The 23,135-nt window shown below is 34.1% G+C and overlaps 1 protein-coding gene across 1 annotated transcript in view; it reads left to right on the top strand.

Annotated features, from left to right (window-relative positions):
* Positions 1-23,135, top strand: part of CSMD2 (CUB and Sushi multiple domains 2) — a 1,001,023-nt gene that overhangs the window by 717,825 nt on the left and 260,063 nt on the right. The window contains exons 20-23 of the mRNA XM_051987630.1: positions 1,768-1,983; positions 3,838-4,026; positions 9,270-9,439; positions 21,062-21,218. Of these exons, the coding sequence (XP_051843590.1) occupies positions 1,768-1,983; positions 3,838-4,026; positions 9,270-9,439; positions 21,062-21,218 (732 nt within the window). The remainder of the gene's footprint in view (positions 1-1,767; positions 1,984-3,837; positions 4,027-9,269; positions 9,440-21,061; positions 21,219-23,135) is intronic.

Raw genomic sequence — 23,135 nt, 5'->3', positions numbered from 1 at the left:
GTGTGACCCTTATAAATCACAACCTCAGCAAAGAAAAACAAAACAAAACATAGTTAGATCTCCCAAGATTTTTCCTTTGAATGTTCTCTGCCTTGTTAACTACCCACTTTACTGTTATACTTTTTGAAATTGGGTACAGTTAATATTCCTACTTCTCTCTGTTTTCTTCTAGTCAGGCTTCTATTCCTACCATCCTACTGAAATTATTCTTCTACCTGCTCTTCTAGTCCCCCAGTCCTTCACTTTCATTCATTTCTCTTTTTTTTTTTAACCCTTCTTCAATGGTTAATTCTCATTCCTCCCTTAATTCTACAGACTTTCATTTGTGGTTACTCTGTTACATTTCATTTAGTGTTTGGCTTTATTAAGCCCTCAAAAACCTGAATTATCTTAGCTAAGGCATCTGCCACAGAAAGAATAAAGCAAAATGTTCACCTCTTAAAACTCAAAAGATGCTGTCCAGATTTCCTTTGGAAGGAGATAATTAGAGAATGGTGTGCTAGGAGACTGTAAGATGTGTCAGTGACACTTGTTTAAAACTCTTCACAATTTGATTCCATCTAATCATTCTATACTGGACATATGGAATTGTCCTTCCCTTCCCTAGTCTAGGTTCTAGCCATATTACATAGTATTTTCCTATGTCATAGTCCTTTTCCATCTTCAGGCCTTGTACAGGCTAAGCCTCCATGACTCTTTCCATATTTTTTTTGAATCTTTATATATTATCAAAAATCAGCTTAATTTCAGCCTCAGAAATGAGGCCTTTGTTTATCTTTCAGTCATTAGTGTACTCTCCATCAGCACTAAATTGCTCTGTATTTCTATTTATGAAGGAATAGAGATAGTCAAGTAGACATTGAACTAACCAGATGACAACAGCCTCCTTTACAGTCATTTTGCATTTTAACTAAATGATTTGGGTTTTTACTAAAAGATCATTCTAAATATGCAAGAAATTTGCCATGTCCTTTTGCTGTGTTTTGATCAGATTTCTGGTCATATTTCATGTTCTTCCCTTTCCCACCCATGCCTCCCAAACTTAGTGCATAAAAGGGAATGAACATAGCGAAGTTTTATATTTATGCTTTTTAAAGAAATTGCTTCTTGACATTTGGAAGCAATTAACCCACTAGACTACATGGAAGGAGCAGCACTAACCACTTCATTAGAATTTATATGCAGCTTTGGAATGGATAATTTCATCATTTCAAAAAGGTCTGATAGCTCTGTTCATGTATATGAAGGATAGGACACAGAAAAATGTACATAATAATTGAATAGATAATGAGATAGTTTAGGAAACAAAAGTTCTCAGGCAATGAGTTTAATGGATGGTTTATTATCCTAAAGATAGTCTAATTCAACTAAAAATTAAAGCTTAAAGCCCTTGGATTTTAAGATGTGTTCATCTGCATCTCTGCCTGTGCAGAAGAATATGTCTTTCCTGAATACATTGTGAATGTATGAATACATATATGAATGTATGAAGGTGTGAATATAGGAGTCTGAAACTATAGTAGGAGGCAGTAGACACAGCAGGTAATTTTTCATTGGATCTTCCAGATTTGCATAATGAGGATACATAAGTATACATAGAAATTATTTGCAAATCAGAATATTCTTCTAAGTCTCTGGAAGATGTGGATCTCTCTCCCCTTAGAGCAAAGTTGAGATTCACAACTGGTTTTGGACTGATTAGGTAATTGTTTTTTGTCTTTCCATACTGACCTTCCTCAACCCTGTCTCCCTGGTTCCTTTTTACAGGTGTTTATTTCACTTTCCATACTTTTCACCTGGAGAGTGGCCATGATTATCTTCTTATTACTGAGAATGGCAGCTTTACACAGCCACTGAAGCAGCTGACTGGTTCCCGGCTTCCTGCCCCAATAAGTGCTGGACTCTATGGCAACTTTACAGCCCAAATTCGCTTTGTTTCTGACTTCTCCATGTCATATGAAGGATTCAACATCACTTTCTCAGGTAAAGAGTTTGTAGATCCCTGGAGTCAGATGTGATCCTTTTTTTTTCCTCCTAATAGGTTTCCAAATTAATTTGAAAAATCTCAATAGAGAACTTTTTATTGCTATATGATTGAGGCCTTTGATTTAGATACAAAGAAGAACTTCCTAACATATTTATCAAGCAGGAATGTGATTGTAGAATCTCATTTGGATCATTTAAGAATTATCTGTGTTCTTTTACTCAGTATTTAGCAATTGGACTTGCTTTGAAGACTTTTTCTATGCCCTAGAAAACAGGAATTCCATATTCTTCTCTAGTCATCTGATCTAACATTTTGCAAACCCCTGATAACAATAAATATGAGAAAATGAATCTATTGGGTTTTTTTTAAAGTCTTTTTCTTTTAGCTTCCTCATCCTTGCTTGAGTAGTGGTAATAAAATATATCTCTGTAATTACATTTCTCCAGTCTTGCATATCAGGACTGTTGGACTAGAGCTTTAGAAATTACATTCTTTGACTTTGTTGAATCTCCACTTCCCTCCTATCATGCAGGGAAGTTTTCTTGTTGATTGTAAGATGTTCTGGATCTGTCCTTGACCTGCCTGGTAAAGTGAGAGAGAGACATGATAATTATTGTCTTTCCTGTATATTGGAGAAATTTCTGCCTCATGGGGCCCAGACTTGTGGCCTTCTTGACCATGAACCAGCTATCTTAAGGGAAGCATGCTCTCACCTTGACTTGGATCATATACTGACTACTCACTTGCCAACAATATTGTAGATAGTTTAGTCACTTTTTGCTTTTGAAGTCTGCTTTTGCAGTTTGAGGTTTTTTTTTTTTTTTTTAACTATTGCTTCACATTCTAAATCCCTTACTTTAGTGAATTATCCTAACTCAGAATCTAGAGATATTTCCTAAGATTGGGAGCTGCTATTAGTGACTGCCAACCTTAGTTATAAACAGAAGGGACTAATCACTTGCTATCATGTGAAAGAAATTAGGAAGCTATATATCCCTCACTAGCCAATAATTTTACATATACCTACGACTACTATTCCTGAGATTTTCCATTAGAACTTCTTTTTTAGGGTTAAATATTGCCCTCTCTACTTTCATTTAAAATATGACCTACCCCTATTCCTTATTTTCTTTTAGACAGACTCTTTCTGTCAAGAAGCAAATTGGATTATAAGAACACAGAAAGAACAAGTTAGAGCATGGTTCCTCCCATAAGATGAAAAGATTGGTCAGATTGTAGTGATGAAATTGTTGTATATATACTTCAATAATCTCAAAATACAAGAAATTTACAGGGGAGAATCCATATAACAGATAACCTCAAAATATATTCTTACATTTTTCCTGTATCTAATTTTCTTCTTCTTCCTTTTCTCTTCTTTCTTTTTCTTCTTCTCCTCCTCTCTGTGTCTCTGTTTCTCTCTCTATCTCTCTTTGTCTCTGTCTCTGTCTCTGTCTCTCTCTTTCTCTCTCTCTCTCTCTGTTTTTTTTTCTTTCTCTTTCTCTCTGTCTTTCTCTGTAACTTTCTCCTTTCTGTCTGTATCTGTCTCTTCCTATTTTCATTCTCTGAATTTTGGGTATGTCTTTCTCTATATCTCTACAACCTATCTTCTTATCTTTATCTATATATTTGTTGGTATATACCTATATGTGTTCTTTATTTCTTTCTCCTTGACCATCATGATGTACTTTTTCCTTTTCCATATCTCATTCATCTCCTGTTCTTCTCTATTTCTTCTATTTCTCTTAATTTTTAATCTTTAATTATATTTCTTGTATTTTATTGTATTCGTATGTCTATGTATTTCTTTCTGAATGTATTTTGTCTCTGTCTTTTTAAATTTCTCTTAGAATATGACTTGGAACCCTGTGAGGAGCCAGAGGTCCCAGCATACAGTATCAGGAAAGGTTTACAGTTTGGAGTGGGCGACGTCTTGACTTTTTCCTGCTTCCCAGGGTATCGACTTGAGGGTGTAGCCCGAATCACATGTCTTGGGGGCAGACGTCGGGTGTGGAGTTCGGCTCTGCCAAGGTGTGTTGGTAGGTGGTCATGTGCTTTCATTTTGCTTGGCTAATGTTTTCTAATAAGGACAGGCAAGACAATCTTTGATCTGTTATAACATCCTTTCTTTTTCTCATGCCCTTCAAGACATCCCAACATACCCATATTGATAAATATGCTCTCCTAGTCTGCTCACTCACTACAGGTAAAACCCTTCTCTAAGAAGACATTTTCAAAGATGAGAGGAAAATATGTTCTTGTCTTAGAGAGCTAGTGGTCTACAGAAATAGGAGAGGGAGGTTGATATCAGATGTAGTTAGTAATGCTATACTAAGAGGAAAAGGGAACAAAATGACATAATTCTAGCTAGAGACTGGAAATTCAAGGTAATGCTTTACACTTTCAAGCTAAAGAAAGAAATGATGAACACTTTACTTTTCAAAACAGAAAAAAGAGGCTAAAAACCTTTAGTTGCCATGTCAGAAATCTATATTAGAGAAGAGAAAAAAAGCCTAGTAATCTTGGGAACTAATAAATATTTGATGGTTCTTAATTAAGGAAATAAGCCTTTCAAAATCATTATTCTGGATGTGGTAAAGATTAAAGCCCTCTTTGAATAATCCTTTAAAAATTTGTTATCTTCTGTTTTTGCATTAATTTTATTTTTTAATATGTACTTCTTTATTCCTAAACTAAAAAAGGCATCGATTATAATGAGGTATAATAATAAAAGAGAAAAAATCAATTTAGCAAAAACAACTAGTAAATGTGTATATGCATACACATACATAAATATACATTATAGTATATGAAATATTTCACATCCTTAGTTCCCCACCTCTGAAAATGGGAAGTTTTTTCAACTCTGTATTATAGCCAAGAGCAATCTTTGAATTTCACAGCATTCAATTTTAACTTTGTGTTCTTTTCATTTAAACTATTATAGTAATTATGTCTATTGTTTTCCTAGTTCTGCTTCTCATTCTTCATCAATTCATAAAAATCTTTCCATGGTTCTCTGAATTCATTATATTTCTCATTTCTCACAGCGCAGTAATATTCCATTAAATTCATGTCTTACATTTTGTTTGGCCATTCTAAATGAGCTCTTACAGTATCTTTCAACCCTGAGGTCAAATTCCATTATTCATTCCTGTACTTATAATTGCTGAGCAGATCTAAGACTAGCCTGGAAACCTTTCATATTTATGAGGTTAGCAGAAGTTCTTTCTTGTCTAGAAGAGAGATACTTTAGTCTGAACTTGAAATCAGAAGACCAATGTTCAAATTATTTCTTTGCTATTTACTAAATGCATTAATTTGAACAATTCTTTTATTCTCTGTGGACCTTATTCCTCATCAGCAATATGACTAGTTTGAACTAAATAATCTCAAAAATCCTTTACAGCTCTAACCCCTGATCCATTGAACTTTATCATTTGGGTTTTCCTTAGAAGAACTGGTACAAATCCATTTCAGAAGATTTAAAATTGGAAATGACCTTCAAAATCATTTAATCCACCTCCATTACTTTGTGAATTGAGGCAAATTCTTTTTCCCCCAGAGTGAAAGTGAAGAGAACTTTAAGATCAGGACAATTCTATAGGACCATAAGGTGAAAGTAATGATGAAATTCACATTGTTACATTCGTTTAGTTCACTTCAATTAGACAGTTTAATTTAGTCCAATAAACAATGATTAAGTGCCTACTTTGTACAACATGAGGATTCAGTGTTGAAATGATGAAACCCTTGGAATTTATAATCTAATATATGTTTTTTTTTTTCTTCACAACAACCTCATGAACAAAATCATATAATTATCATTACCACCATTTTATAGATGAGGAAACTTACAATGCCATGGGATTTGGAACTGAGATTTGGCCCCAGATTTTTGACTTCTAGGTGGTGTTCTTCCATCATACTATACTGTAATCCATTAGTGAACCAGGAGCTTTTAGAATAATCTCTAGCCAACCCTTAAATGAATATTTTAACTATTCTCAAGAAAAAACAGATTTCTTCCCTATAGCAAACCAACAGAGGCCATGGTTCCAAGTGTCTATTTAAAACCCCATTACTTCTCTTGAGTAAAAATTCTGCAGGGCATGCTCTCCTCCCCATTTTAGTTTGTATTGACAAATTCAGAAGGAAGATTTCTTGGCCATGTCTCTTCCTATTCCCAGCAGAATAAATACAAACAGAAGCCATTATAGAGTAGATACTTGATAAAGATTTGTTAGTAATGATTTATGATCAAACTCCTTATCTCTTAGCCTCAGATCTGTGGTTCCCTGACAAAGGCCTTTCCTAAAGATTCATTTCTGAAAAGAGATGGGGGAACTTGGAAATTGGGGTAGACAGGTAGGAAGCTCATTAGAGCAGTTGATAGTTTTGTTGAATATATTATACACATTATTTCACAATGGACACCTCTCCATGAAGTTGGTTAGTTCATAGATCTGGAAAGAATTCTAGAGGTCATCTATTCTAACCTCTTCAGTTTATAGATGATGGAACTGAGGCCATACGTATATCTCATAGTCATAGTCACAGAGGTAACAAGTGACAGAGCAAGAATTCAAATTCAGTTTTTTGACTCCAGATACAATGCTTTTTTTTTTTATTGAACTGCATTAAATCCCCATTTAAAGCTCTGTGATGATTTAATTAATAATCAATTAACAAACATTTATTAAGCACTTATTATATGAAAGGCACTAAACAATTCCTTGTTTCCAGGAGCTTAAATTCTATAGAGAGAGACCCATTCATATAAATTCAAAATTGGAAGAGCCCTGAGAGGCTATCAATTTGAACTCCTAAGTTTTAGAGAGGAGGACATTAAGATCTACAGAGTTTATTTGCCAAAGGTAAGATAGCTAGTGTCAGAAGGACAGGTAGTGTCAGGACTGGTATAGAATCCAGCTTCCCTGACTTAAAAGGCATTGATTTTTCCACTGTAACAAACTGATTTTCTCTCTTAAGTTTATACAATATAAATTACAAGGTAATTTGTCAAGATGTGGCAGAGAAGCGGTAAGAGTAATCTAGGTTTAGAAATCACATTCAACAGACATAGTCTTAAAGAAGATTGGCCCAAGTTTATTACTACTCAGAACCTTGATTTAAACAAGACATAAGGGAAGAGTAAATTCAAAATATAAAAGTAATACACAATTAATAAACATAGTGACCATGATAAAGATACTATAAGAAACAAACAATATACAACAAACATCATCACTACATAGAGGAAGCACCAACATCTGAATGCCTTAGTTGGGAAGACCCATGGTCACAACTATTCAGAGTCTTGAGTGGGAGCCAGAACTAGACAAACCATATAGTATTTCCTTACTGAAATCTTCAAAATTTTTTTTCATTAAGGGGATTTTATAGGATGAGAACAAAGAAGGCACTATATTAAGTATTCTCATTTGGTAACATGACTCGAGATAGAGCAGCCCCCTCAAGTACAGGATTCTCCATCATAGGAGGTCTACCAAGGAGAATATCTATTCATTCCTTTAGGAGGACTTATGTTTACTCCAGGAACTGGCCAAGTTATGTGTTTCCTGAGATTCCATCAGATAACTGAACGCACATTCCAGTATTCTCAGCAAATAAATTTACATACAGGACATGGCAGAGACTCACTTAAGATTCCTTATTCACTAGGATTCCTTACAGAAGGTACCAGCAGCTGGGAGAATCAGAAAGAGTTCATGTGGAATGTTGCATCTGATGTGAGCTTTTAAGGATGCTAAGTGTACTAAATAGTAGGAATCAGGAAGGAGTGCATACAAGACATGGAAGACAACTTATGCAAGTCATGGAGATGGGAAGGAAAATGTAATATGTGGGGAATAATAAGAAGACCAGGTTGACTGGATTTAAGAAAGCTTGAAGGGGAATAATGTATGCTATGATTCTTAGAAATCCTCCCTTATACAATACTAATTACATATATCAAACTAGTTATAGATTTCCCAATGCCTTAGTCCCTCAGGAGGGCCTACTGCTGAACTCTCAGAATTTGGGGGTTAAATTTCAATTAAACCATCTTATTTTTGCACACAATATTGACAACTGCATTCAAGACTATGTTCATTTCCATGGTCTGTTCTGTGCCTTATTCTCCTTGGCTGGCACTGATGGATTTTTTTGGTAGAAACTGGCATGTCATCACTTAATTTGACATCACAGGTTGTAGACATGCCCCAAATATGCTAATTTTTTCTGAATAAGATAATTCAGGGCAGTTATATTTTACTTGTATATTTCTTGGTTTAAATTATTCTATATGATTATTTATAATGTTTAAGACAGTTTTGCAAATAATAGTTTTCAAATGTTAATCTGAACTAAAAGAGATCTCAAAGCTCCATCCTATCTATACATAAGAATCTCTTCTAGAACTAGTGATTTATGTACATGTATTCTTTCTCCTAATAGGCCCTTTGGAGAATATAATGACTGTCTCATCTTTTGATCCGTGGCACCCAGAACAGGGCCTTTCACATAGTATGTTCTTTGAATTCATTTTGATATTAACCCTTACAAGATTGACTGCCATTATGGATGTTTAAGCTGTATTTCCAAGAAAGTTTTTTGTTAAGATGCATTTAAATGATGACAAAATGTCACAATCAAAATGTCTTTTAGATGCTTCAGCCTAGCCTCCTCATTCTATAAATGAGACAAACTTAGATAAAATGTCCATTTCAATAGGATGTTACATTAGTTGAGAGAATAAAGTATTAATCCATAGTTTAGACCAGAATAGCTGGTTTGTGATAGAGAACAGGGTCCTTAAGCAGAGAAGCATGAAAAGGGAAGACTTTGACTTCCTTATATTTTTCCTGAAATGTTTTACTTTAAGCTTCAAGAACTCCTCTCTTTCAATTTTGCTGTGCATAATGTAGTCCGTAACACTGTGTTCCCATTTACATCCCTTTTCTTGATTTTATAGACTTTGCTTTCAACCTTTCTAAATTGAATAAGCTATATATGTTCTCATGTGGTCTTCCCTTCTTCATCTTGGTCATTCATTTTACTGTGAAAATCTATAAACCAATCTAGAGAATAGCCTCTTACGAATTCAAAAAGTTGAGTTCCATAAAACAGAGTTGTGGGGGAGGAATTGAAAGAGTAATGGAGACAGACTAACCAATTATTTGCAAATATATTTGGATATTGTGATATTTTGAATTGTATATTCTCCTGTCAAAGTAGGGAATTACTCATCTGTGATTATTACTATGTCTGTTTCTAGCTGAATGTGGGTCATCTGTCACTGGGACTCAAGGCATCCTACTGTCCCCCAACTTTCCTGTGAACTACAATAACAATCATGAGTGTATCTACTCCATCCAAACTCAGCCAGGAAAAGGGATTCAGCTTAAAGCTAAGACCTTTGACCTCTATGAAGGAGATGTTCTCAAGGTAAGGCTTAGAGTCTATATGTGAATTCATTAAGCCTTTAATTGTCTATGTTCTTTTTGAATTATCTGTAGCATTTTCTGTTTTCCCCTTACCTTAATAAAATATAAACTCCTCCATGACGAAGATTCCCTTAACTTTTCCCTTCTCTCTGTGTAAGTCTTGATAGTAGAGAGTTTGACATGTGATAAATGGTTGTTGAATTGAATTGAATTAGCTTGGAGAAGAAGAAAGGAAAGCTGAGAATTTGATATTGTATCTTTGGCTGTGCAGTCATACACATACAATAATATTTGTGGCTATCTCAAACATTCCCCAAAAGTTCTTCTTGAGTCATAAACACCTTTGGCAGACTGGTGAAGCCTATATAGTTTTTTCTCAAAATCATGTTTTAAATGTTTAAAATGTTTTAAAATTTTTAAAATTTTATTTTAAAATTAAAATAAAATATATAGGATGATAATAGAAACCCATTATATTGAAATACATTTGTCAAAATATGAAAAAAATATTGACCTCTAGATTAAGAACCTTTGCCCTAGACGAATAGAAATATCACAGCCTTGTTTCCTAGAGGTTCAAATTAGTTGAATTTGTCACTCTAGCCTCTCTGTTCTGGGCAATCAGAAAAGAGACTCGTTTTGGAGGTTTGGGCTATGTATGCTTCAGTGAAAATGTACTACAGGCATAGGGCTAGTCCTTTTCCTGGTTTGAATTTTCCACAGCCCAGATGGGGGATGGCTCAAAGCAGTCAATTCTAGCATGAGTAAACTATTGAAAACTGCTCCTGGGTATTCAGTGAAGTGCTTTCAGTCAGTTCTGATTTAGGCTAATGGTTTTAGAGCTGGAAGGCACCTGAGAGATTATCTAGTCAAACCCTTTGTTTTAAAGATAAGGGAAAAGATCCAGGCATGGAGTGACAGGTGCAAGGCTTTACAGATGTGAAATTCAAATCCCAAGTTTGAAGTGAATAGTGTGCTTATCTTTTAGCTGGCTGTTCTTTGAGAACAGTGAGGAGAAAGAATGATGAGCAGAAGTCTTGCAAGTGTATTGCATAAAAGAGATCATTTCTCTGTCAGAATGGTACCTTCTCTCCTACTTTTCTCCTTTTCTTGGTTATAGGGAGATATGTTAGTTTATGCATTCTTCCTACCACTTTGCAGGATTGCAGTTCAGTTCAACCAAACTTTATTAGGCGTCTAGTGTATATAGAGCCCTGAAATATGTGTGTGCAAAACACAAACTTTGTCTAAAACAAAGACCTTGTCTTCATGAAGCTTGTCACTTAGAGAATAATAGACTTAGATAAATATATGATATTGTAGCATGTTAAATTCATTAATGAGGAAAATGAGGAATTTTGCAGTCCTCAGGTCAAGGTGACTCATAGAGTACAAGGAAAGCTTCATGAAGAGCTAACTCTGAACTTTGCTTCTTTGATCTTCTGATTTATAATATTACAATACCGCTACCTAGTCTTATAAAGAAGAATCAGTATATTGCACAGGATCCCCCACTTACTTCATTCTGGAACTTTCTCCTGTTGTTTTAGAATTTCAGCAGGAAGGGATAACTTTGAATAAGATTATGTAGAGACCAGATAGGTAGACCAACTCCTAGTTTATTTGAATTAACAAATTACTAACTTTAATCTTCTCACCTAAGAAAAGGCCCTGAGTTTTGTTCGTATTAAGGAAGGAGGAGGAAGAGAGTACTACATGGAAATGGGAATTTCTCACAAATTACCAAAATCTACCCCTCTTTCTTTACCTTTTATCTAGACTAATACCTAAACAAATTGGCATTATTTCTTTCTTAGCCCATTTCCTCTCCAATGCATCATTTATACATATTCCCTAAATAATATTCTTATGGTCCAAGTATCAAACTTGTCAACTCTGTCAATCAGCCCTTCTTTCAAAGACCTTCAATGGTTCTCTATTGCTCCTGGGATTAAATATTGACTTTTATACCTTCATCTTCAAAGCCTTTCAAAGTCTATTCCTACTTTTCCTGTTCGCATCATCTTTCCACTTCCTTACTAAGAAAACAGAAGTCTGGTTTCATCCTTTGCACTAGATCCAAGATGTTCATTGTAGTTAATCTAGCTGAAACAAAACTTAGCATACATTTCATCTTTGTTATTGTTGTAATTGTTCATATTATGCTCTAGATTCTGCTTTCTTCACTCTGCATTGTTTCATTCATTCAGAGTTGCCTATTTCTTAAGAATTCCCCATATGACTATTCAAATAAATGCAAGATATTTGCTAATTATTGTTACACTGTGATAGATGATGTGGCTAGGGGATACCTTGTAACATTCATATGCAAATTTGATTAAAATGTCACCAGTGATTTCATCCAGATCATTAATAAAGATATTAAACACAAGTCCAGGAGCAGATTCCCGGAATGTTCCACAAAATACTCCTTATAAGTGGACACTGACGCATTGATGACTATTTGCAAATTTTTTGGGTGGTGATGGTGGTAATGGTATAGTCTTTCAGCTACTTCTAAATTCACTTAACTTTATTATCTAGCTCATATATCTCAATTTTGTCCAAGAGTTCAGCATGAGAGATGGATTGGAGCTTTTATAAACTTGGATTAATTGTTGAAAACAATTGTGATCTCTAAAGTGGTATATTTGCATTCAACAGGCATACATAAAAATTCACTGGGATGCTAGAGAAAAAAAATAGGCTTTCTATTTATAGTCTTTAAAAGGGGAGGGAGGTGTAAATGTATTAATGTTTAATACATATTAAAGTTGGTACCCTTATCTTGTTCATATGTCAAATGCCATTAATGTATACATTGTGTCTGGGGAGAGGGAATCCAAAGTCAAAGAATTGATCACTTGTTTATTCATTTTCAGTATATCACACCAAAATTTAGTTTATCTATTCCTGGTTAGTTGAATTTGGCATTATGTTATTTAATTTTAAGTAAAGAAATCATCATAAAACAGACAATTATCATAATAAGATTGCTTGAAGGAGAATTGAATTGAAGATAAAACTTATACTTCTCCTAGCCTGAAGTCTCTGTCAGCCACATTTCAAAGTAAAAAAACAAACAAAAATAAACAATAACAAAAAATTATCCACTTAGTTATATCTGACAAATCATCCAAAAATTTTGAAATTATCAACATTATTTGAAATATGATTTTATGTATAGTAATATTCATTAATAAACTTGCCCTGAAAAAATTCAAAGAATTTCCTTTACAAAGTTTATTCTTTGAATGAGAGGAAACATTATCAGATACTAACACAAAAGAGAAAAATGTCATTTAAATTAGGTAGAACAGTTCTAACATTGATTATTGTATTATACCAGAATTCTGTTGATTTTGTTTCACTGGTGATCTGATCAGTTTCCACGGAATCAATTATCATTACAGATATTTGATGATTCTCAGTTCTAATTATGTAGCCCTAACTTTCTTTTCTAACTTTCACTTTCATATCTCCAAATGCCTCTTAGAAATCTCAAAATTATATGTACTCTAGTGCAGACCTTCAAAACCTCATGTGAGGATTATTTCAGTAGGTTGCTGGTAGGTCTGCCTGCCACAAATTTTTCTCTATTTCAATCTAATCCATTCTGCTACTGAAGTGCAGATCTGATCTTGTCATCTCCCTATTCAATAAGCTCCCTATTGGCTCTAGAATCAAATATGAAATGTTGTTGTTGACAATTAAACCCTTCATAACCTAGCCCCTTCCTATCTTTCCGAGTCCTCTTTCACCTTTCTCCTCAACACATGCCTTTTGATTCAGAGACATCTGCCTCTAGACAGTTCCACAAATAGGCTACTCCATCTCCATTCTGGGCATTTTCTCTGGCTGTATCCATTCCTATAATGCTCCCTCAGCTTTTCTCTGACTTCTAACCATTTTTGTCTTTGATTATGTTTCCACTAAAATTCTAATTTCTTCAGGAAACTTTTCCAAATCCCTCTAAATTGCAGCACCTTTCCTCTGTTAATTATTTCCTCTTTATCCTGAATATGTTTTTTTTTTGTATATATTTGTTTATGTGTTGTCTCCCTCATTAGTCTTTTGCTTAGTTGTTTCTCTTGTATTAAGCCCATTTGTGAGTACTTAATGAATATTGATTGAATGATTGATTTTAAATTCATCATGTCCAAGCTAGAACTCATTATCTTTCTTCTTAATTCCTTCTAATTTCCTTCTTAGGCTAATTCTCCATTTCTAGTCTATGGTGAAATCTTATGGATTCCTTCATAACATCTCTCATCTCATACAGGTCCTCATCATCACATACCTAGCATAGTCTAATAAAATCACACACACACACACACACACACACACACAGCCTTCTGGTTAAAAAGTCTGCCTCAAATCTTTCTTAACTTTAGTTCATCCTTCACTCATCTGTCAGACTAATTTTAAAGCTCAAATCGGACCATGTCATCTAGAGCCTCATTTCTTTCTCGTGCAACCCCCACTACCCATTCAATCAACTCCAGTGCCTCCCTGTCATCTCCAAGATCAAATAGAATACACTCTGGTGTTCAAAGCCTTTCATCAGCTGCCCCCCTTCTACTTTGCCAGCCTTGTTACACTTTATTCCTTTACTCTGTACTTCCCTACCCTGTCAGTGTATTCTGAGATTTAGTGAAACACAAGATGCTCCATATTCAGACTCCATGCATTTTTTATTGGCTGTCCCACATGCTGGGAATAGTTTCTCTCCTTGCTTCAAGTTTCAGATAAAATTCTACTTTCTACAAGATTCTTTTCATATTCTCTATTAATGATAATCTCTTCTGTTGATTAGCTCAGCTTTATCCTTTTTTATATCTTTGTACATATTTGTTTGCATGTTGTCTCCCCTCATTAGACTGTGAACTTATTGAGAGTGTATGTAATCCACATACATCATCACCTAGCTAGCCTCAGAACAAAGAAGATATGGATTCAAGTCTTGCCTCTGATATCTGCTGGTTATAGGACCCTGGATAAATCTTTAAGACAAAAGATAACAGAACACGTGTCGACTTACTTCTGAAAAGAGAATTTCCTCATTTGGGAATTCTATATAGCTATAAAAGTTCATTTCCTTTTCTTGTCATTATATCACATTAATTACCTGTTGACACGATATCTCTTCAAGTAAATTATAAGTTCTTTGGATACAGAAATATCTCATTTTTAATTTAATAAATCTTTGTTAATCAGTTGATTTATTTCTTTATATTTATGTTAACTTGTTCCTAATGAAGCAACATTATCTCTTTTTGATCACCTCTTTAGTTTTTGGATATTCACAAACCATCCTCTTTATTACTCTAGAATTTTGCCAGGAATTAGAGCCAACTCCACTACCCTATACTGATTAATTGTTGTGTTGGTTTTTAAATGTCTGGTATTCATTATACTACATTCATTTTATGAAATACATCTCTGCCCTTAAACCTTTCATGTTAACATAAAAAACCATTAAGTAAAACTAACCAGGAAAACAATTATCTGACATGAATTATTCCAGTTTCATGGTGTCCATATCTCTTTTAAAAACAGATAAGTGCATTATGTCATCTGTTTTCTGGACCAGAAGTGGTAATACATTTAATGTGAATACAGTTGTCTTTTCATATTCTTTTAAAATTTATATTATCATAATCATTGCCTAGATTACTCTCTTGGCACTATATCCCTTCCAACTCAGATTCTACGATCTGTGATTTGGTAGGCCAAAAAAATCTATGCATATGAAAAATTTGTCTGGCAAAATGAGATTAATGGGAGTGAAAGGAGAAAGCACATATGTAAAAAAAAAAAAAAAAAAAAAAAAGCACATTGACATATCCACAAAGAGTTCTCTCTAAGTATTAGTTATATTTATTAAATACACAGTACTAAAATGCACATTGATCACCTTGAGGAAATAACAAGCTCAAAACAAACTACATATAAAACTAAGCTTTAATAATGGGAAAAAGAACGATCACTGAAGAAATCCTTAAAATGCATCAAGTATGCAAATTAGTGCATAGATTACATCTCACCTATGTTTCATTGGGGATATTAAGTTCCAAAATAAGAGGCTCTATCAACATTGTTATGTTTTACTCTTAGCCAGAGAAGTGCAAATGAACTGAAAACTATTGAGTAAGAAGACCATGAGACTTAAGAACATAGATTCTAATGACTCCACACAAGACAATAGCTTTGCAAATAGGGCAGAAGAAAGACTTGGCAGACTTCAATTCTGGAAGTTTAGAAACAAGAGAACAAGAAGTACCTACCAAACCAAATCAAACTTTTTGTTTTTTCCCCCATTTCCTTTGGTGTCTGATAAAGTGTATATTCTCTGTCAGAGATTGTAATATTGTATATCAAAATGGTCCAGGATAGCCCCTTCTTTTTGATATGATTTGTAAATTTCTTGTTATTTTCTAGATCTGTTGAGTTTGGAATATAAAATTGGACTTTCTGTCCACCTTTCTAATGCTTCCATGGACCATTTGTGAGTCCTTGGCAAAAATAGAAGAAGCCTACTATCTGTCTTTAAAAAATTCCCCTTTTTATTTCTTTCCTGCCTTCTCCCTCTCTCCCTCCCTCTACCCCACTCTTTCTATCTTCCTTCTTTCCTCCCTCTCACCCATCTCTTTTTACCCTCTCCTTCTCCATCTTAACTTCCCCCCCTCTTTCTCTTCCTCTGTTTTTTTGTCTCTATTCCTCCTCCTTCTCCTCCCCTCTCCCCCACCTCTCTCTTTTGCCTTTCTGTATCTGCCTCTCTGCTCTGTGTCTGTCTCTGTCACTATCTATATGTCTTTCTCAGTCTCTCTCTCCCTCACCCACCCTCATGTGCTGCCTTTTGTAGGAACAAAATTAAATAGAATGGGGTCAGTAATGCTATGATTAGCGTGCCCTACAACATAAGCTGGACAGTAGAACCATATTTTCAATCCTGACAGAGTAGTAGTCAAGGTATTTTGTTGTCCCCCTGTTATTAAACTTTTGCTGTTAGAGATTTGGAAAAAATTCTACGATTGATGGGCATTGTGTTGTTTTTCTGCCTCAGTATTCTTCAAAGTAGTCCAGTCTTCCAAATTAAGGTCTACAGACTGAACAACACCAACAAAAAACATTGGCCAAAGCTCTGAAACCCAGTGTACCGTCAGTATTGGGTTTTTTCATGTTTTCATTTAGATGCAGCTGTATTATTTATAGCCACAGGCCTATTTGTCACTAATTCCTGCTTTGATAGGAATCTGTACTTAAGGATCCCCTAGCTTAGATTCAAGGTTCACATCTCTGTTTTTTTTCTTATCCTTGTTTTGCTATGACTTATGTGACCTTTATCTGTCTGAATTCCTGACATTTAGTAAGCACTTAAGAAATACTTTTTCTTTTATTGATTCATTGCTCACCTTCATTTTATTTCTCATCATTAAAGCCTGTTCCTTCCCTCTCCCCCACCCTCAAAGCCTGTTTGATTTTTGGATCTTGCTTCATTCTGATTTCATGGAGTTTCTTTAAAAAAAATAAAAATATATACTTTATTTTAACATTCATTTTAAAAAAAAAAATGAGTTCCTATTTCTTTTGCTCCCTCGAACCCTTTCCCTAGCCATTGAGAGGGCAAGCAATAGGATATTAATTTTGCATATGAAATTATGTGAAATATATTTCCGTATTAGCCATGTTTCCATATTAGCCAAGAAAAAAAATAGAATGAAAAACTATGTTTCAATCTACTCAATTCTTCAGTTCTCTGTCTGGAAGTATATAGCATTTTTCATCAGGGATATTTTCAAGTTGTCTTAATCATTGTGCTGATCAGAGTAGCTAAGTCATAGTTGATCAGTGTTATTGCTGTTACGGTGTATAATATTCTTCTAGTTTTGCTTACTTCACTTTGTATCATTTAAATTTTCACAGGATTTTCTGAAACCATCTTTCTTGTGATTTCTTATAGTATAATAGCTTTAAATCACAATATTGTACCATCACTTGTTTGACCATAACTTGTTCAACCATTTCTCACTTGTTTGTTATCCCCTAAGTTTTTAATTCTTTGTCACCATAAAAAGAACTGCTATCAGTATTTTTGTGTGTAGAAGTTCCTTCCCCCTTTCTCTTCTTAATTTTTTTGGATATAGACTTAGTAGTGGCATTTCTGGGGCAAAAGATATGCACAATTTTATAGCTCTTTTGGTGTAATTCTTAATTGTTCTTCAGAATGGTTGGCATTCACAGTAGTGCTAATAGTGCATTAGTGTTATGATATTTCCACATTCCCTCAGCATTTATTATTTTCCTTTTCTATCAAAATAGCCAATCTAATAGGTGTGAGGTATTGCCTCAAAACTTTCTCTAATCAATAGTGATTTAGATAATTTTTCATGTGACTGTTGATAAGTTTTGACATCTTTTGAAAATTGTCTATTCTTATTCTTTAACCATATATCTTTTTTGGAATAGGTTTTTTTTAAGTAAATATCTCAGTTCCCTATATATTTGAGAAATAAGGCTTTATCAAACAAACTTGTAGTAAAAAAAATCCCCCAATTTCCTCTTTTTCTTCTAATTTTGACTAGTTTTAGTTATGGAAAGATTTTTAAATGTTATATATCAAAATTAACCATCTTACTTTTTGCCTTTCTTTCTGTCTCTAATTTGATTATAAACCTTTCTCTTATTCCTAGATCTTTCAGGGATCTTCTTGCTTTTCTAAATTTTGCCTGCTTGAAAAGCAACACTATATAATGTAAAAAAAGAGTGAATATGAAGTCAGACTTTCGTTTTTGTTTCTGCTATCTTTGCAACTGTCATTGTGTCCTATTACTGTGTGCCTCTGGGTTGAGGACTTAGTCTTAGTTTTTTCACCTATAAAATGAGAAGAATCATATTTGTCCTGCCTACCTCATACAATGGTTATGTAATTTTTTTAATGTTTGTGATATACAAAATGTTTTATAAATTATAATTAGTAAAAATAATTATTATAATTTTTTGCAACCATTATAGCATGTTTTGTTTGTTTATTTTAATATCTCCCTTTTCCTGACTTTTGTTAACTATAGCTTTCCTTTTTCTGTTCAGCCTACTTGGACTTTTGATAACTACTTTTTTTCTTGGTTCTAGTACTAGTCTTGCCATCATTTTGACCTTTGTAGATTAAGTATTGACTCTTGCTGAAGCAGGAAGGAATGAAAGTAGATAGGAGATATGTTTATATTGTTATGGTATCGAGAAATGGTGTTTAAAAAACAAACAATAAACCCCTTTCTGTATAATTTGGATGCAACAAAAAGACTAATTGACCTCTTTCTGTCTCTGAATCTTGGGTGCACTGAGTCTTGTGACTTATAAGTTCCATAGATATTTCATATTCTTCAAATAGGCCCTCTAAAGCTTGAGCCAGAATCATAAATGCAGCCCTATCTGATTAAAGAATATTGTCCTTTTGTATGCTTGATATAATAAATAGTGGAAAAGAAACCATTCTAATATTCCTATAGCCAGCTCTACATGGAAGCAAAGAAATTGTTTGCTGTGTAGAAATATTCATTACCCGCTCAAAAATGCCAGCTCTGATATTTACCAATGCATTGTGAGGATTTTCTTTGGCTACAGCTTATGTTATTGTTTGTACAATTGCTAGAAGGGAATGGTGAGCTTAAAGCTTTGAGGGCTAGCTCATTGTTCCAGCCAGAGTTGCCTATTGCTAGAATTACTAAGAATTCAGATTCAAAGGAAGAAGGAAAGGCAACTGACAGTGAAAAGTCCTGCTCTCAAAGAGCTTTGGCCACTGTTGCCTCTCCATGGCATGCAGCTGGGCAGAGGTTAGTTACTTAGCCTACCTCCTTGGGAATCCAAATCTCTAGTGCCTGATAAGTGTCACCCAGGCTTTTACCACCTATACTCTCTACTTGTGTCTTATCTCTTTCCAACGAAGTTGTCAGTACTTCCTCCACTAGTAAGAGATAGGAGGAACAGCATCCCATGAAAGGATGAAGGATGAAAAGCCATCCCATAAACTTGAATGACAAGAAGAAGTAATGCTTAGTGAAGACATAATTTTTGGGTCACCAAGTGTTCAGGAATAAGTGTTTTGGGAAGTCAATTCTTCTTTGACAGCATGAGCTGGATAAGAAAGAATGTAGTCCGTGGAAGGAGGAAGGAAGGTAACAGGATTTGTTAAGTGATTGCTGTGTGCCAGATACTGTGCTAAGATCTTTGTAAATATCTTATTTAATACTCCCTAAAACCTTAGAAGGTAGATGCTAGTAGTATTCTCACTTACAGTTGATTAAATTTGAGCAGTAAAAAAGTTATTTGACTTGCCCAGAAGCACATATTAAGTGTCTAAGGACATATTTGAACTTGACTCTAGGCTCATTGCTTTCTCTAGTGTACTACTAGCTGCCTCTGTGTAATTGAAAAATGATAGAACTAGAAGACCTGGGTAAATCCTGAAACTGCTTCTTAGTATTTGTATGAATTTTGGTAACTTTCTCTAGAGCCCAGCTTCCTCATTGTAAAATGAAATGGTGAGACTGTGGATAATTTTTTTTAAATCCTTCTTAAGGATCCAAGAATTAAATCTATAGTCCCACAAAGTGTATCTTTGACCTCCAACCAGGGATGATTTAGATAGGAATTCTTAATCATTTTTGTGTCAAGGTTCCCCTTAGACAGTATGATGAAACATACAGAACTTTTCTTAAAATAGTTTTTGAATGTATAATATTAAAAAGAAAACCAATTATATTTAAATGGAATTATTAAAATATACGTTCCTGTTGTTGAGTAGCAGTTTTCAATTGTCTCTGGCTCTTCGCAATCTCTTTTGGGGTTTTCTTAGCAAATATAATGGAATGACTTGCCATTTCCTTCTCCAGTTTATCTTACAGATGAGAAAGTAAAGGAAACTGGATTACTTGACTTGCCCAGAATCACACAGTTAGTAAGGGCCTGAGTCTGACTCCAGGTCTGTCACTCTATTCATTGTGTCACCTAGTTGCCCACATAAGGAGGAGTTTAGACTAAATAGTCTCTGAGGTTCTGTGCAGCTCTAATTCTGCGATCCAGCTATGAGAGAATATAGGTGGCCAGAGGCAGGGATTGTGTAATGCTTCTTGAATCAGTCCCCACTGAAACAAAGTAAAGAGTAAACTCTTCCTTTCTCATCAGGATTGGACTCAAGAAGAAAATAAGGGTGGAAGCAAACATTAGTTAGGGCACATAAAAGGGGCAGGGAGAGAGGGAGAGAAAAATAGAGAGAGAGAGAGAGGAGAAATTGATTTTGTGTCTTCTTTTTTGTCACCTTCTCCCAGTTTCTATAATTCCTAATTTTTATGCTACCTCTGCCATCTCTGCCACCTCTACTTTCTCAGCTGTCTCTTCTCCTTTCTACTGCTGCCATCTCTACCTTCTCTGTCATGTCCATTGTGCTGTTTCTACTTTATTTCATCCTGTTTTTATTTTTGTTTTTAACATCTCCAACCAATATTATCTGGTTTTCATCAAGTTTCAAATTTTGAGCTTCATTGTTACTGCTTTTAAGCAAATTCATACTAATACATTCTATAATTCTAATGCAATTATTTGACCTTGTTTTTCTTGTGCCCAGGTTTATGATGGCAGCAATAATTCTGCTCGCTTATTGGGTGTGTTCAGTCGTTCAGAGATGCTGGGGATCAGTTTAAATAGCACATCCAGCAGTCTGTGGCTTGATTTTATTACCGACTCTGAGAACACCAGCAAAGGATTTGAACTTCAGTTTTCCAGTAAGTCTTTTTTTTTTTTATATTTGAGAGGATATTTAAGTCAATGTTCTTACCTCTTTGACAAAAATTTAAAAATTATCGTTTTATCTCTGATATGATTTGGTTTTCTAAGGCTAGTATTTGAAGATCTGATTATTTTATTTAGTAACAAGCCCTTTAATTCAGGTATACTGCCCCTATGTAGATCCTGGTGTCTAATCATATTACAAGTAATCCTATAATTGTATTTGTAGTTAACCATAGGCATAATGGAGTAAAATATTACACTATGCTTTTGTTTTTTTAAACATTTAAAAGAAGTTGTGAGGGACGTAGAAGACCCTTATCCAAAATGACTACTCAGATCACTCAATAGAAGGCAGAAAAGTTGTTTATTGAAAACCTCCGGAGGATGAGCCATTCCATTGCGAGATAAGGAAGAGAAAGCTCATGGTAGGAGGGCTAAAGAAGTAGTAAAGATACATAGCTTTTATACAAGAAATTACATCACAAGTAAGAGAGCATTGAGAAGGGGAGGGGGAGGCATCTAATTGGTTGTTGTTATTTGGGGAAATTGGAATGGGAGGTTTCTGTTTCCCTGAAATTTCCTGATTTCAAAGAAACAGAAAGTCAGGCTTTTAGGCTTAATCAAGCAGAGAGTGGTCCAGCTAATAGACTAAATATCGATAAATGTCAAATACCAATAAATGTCATCAGCTCAGGTTAAGTAAATATGTTTCTAGCTGGCCAAGGCTCAAGTAGATATGAGCCTGCACATATCATACAGGTCATAGAGCAAATACAGAAATAATAAAATACAGAAAAAGAATTCATACATTCCTGTAAGTTCTTCACCTTATCTATTCCCCACTAAGTTTTATTGAAATGCTTTATATAACATGAAATCCCTGCATCTATAAAAATAATGTATATTTAAGGGAAGATATTCAAAAAAGTAATGATACCTAAAAAATTACTACTTTTTCTACTGTTCTTTTAACAATTTTACCAATCTTATAAGGGGTTTTGAAATTTTACTTTGTTTATGGATTTAAAAAAAGAATTTTTAATTCTCTCACATTGGATATTTTGGTTGTCTGACACCTCTTAGGGTTTTACACAATTTCTTTACTATTTGGAATTGAAGTTTCACTGTAACACTTTTTAAATGTATCTTTAATAATCCAAGTGATGGGTTATTTTTTTATGACATATGACAGAAAATACTTTTCTCATTTTCCCCTTTTGTAGACAGAAAGATCAGGTTGTACTGTATTTTCCAAAATGCCTTTCTTAATCAAAAAAGAGTACACTAAGATGTCTCAAGCTTTCTCTCATTCTTAGAGAGTTGGTATGCTGCAATTAGATTTGAAGTCAGAAAACCTATGTTCAATCTGACCTCTGACATTACTGTACCTGCTTGACTTTGGACAAGTTGCTTAACCTCTTTTGACTTCAGTTTCCTATTTGTAAAAAGAGATTTGTTTAGAATGTTTTTAGATTTTGGGGGTGTTCATGAACCTTTCTGGCATTCTGGTAAAACCTATGTATCCATCAATATTATATATATATATGTGTATATATATATATATATACACACACACATATATATATTTATATATTTGTATATATATATGTATGTATGTATTTGTAATCCTATAAACATATATATATATATAAATAATATTGATGGATACATAGGTATATATATATATATATATTTATAGGATTACAAAGAAAACCAATTATACTTATTAAACTATTTTAAAAGTTCATGTATCCCAAGTTAAGAACACTTGTAATACATGATTTCTCTTTTCTTCCAATTCAAAGTCTATGATCTTGTGATCCTTAATTTCCTAAACATGTGTATTAATATACAATTATATAATAATCAATTTATTAAATGTCTGCTGTGTGCTAGGCACTGTACTAGAT

The sequence above is a fragment of the Antechinus flavipes genome, chromosome 3 (assembly GCF_016432865.1).
Source record: "Antechinus flavipes isolate AdamAnt ecotype Samford, QLD, Australia chromosome 3, AdamAnt_v2, whole genome shotgun sequence".
NCBI classification, from domain to species: Eukaryota; Metazoa; Chordata; class Mammalia; order Dasyuromorphia; family Dasyuridae; genus Antechinus; species Antechinus flavipes.
This window is presented reverse-complemented; position numbering and strand designations above follow the sequence as displayed.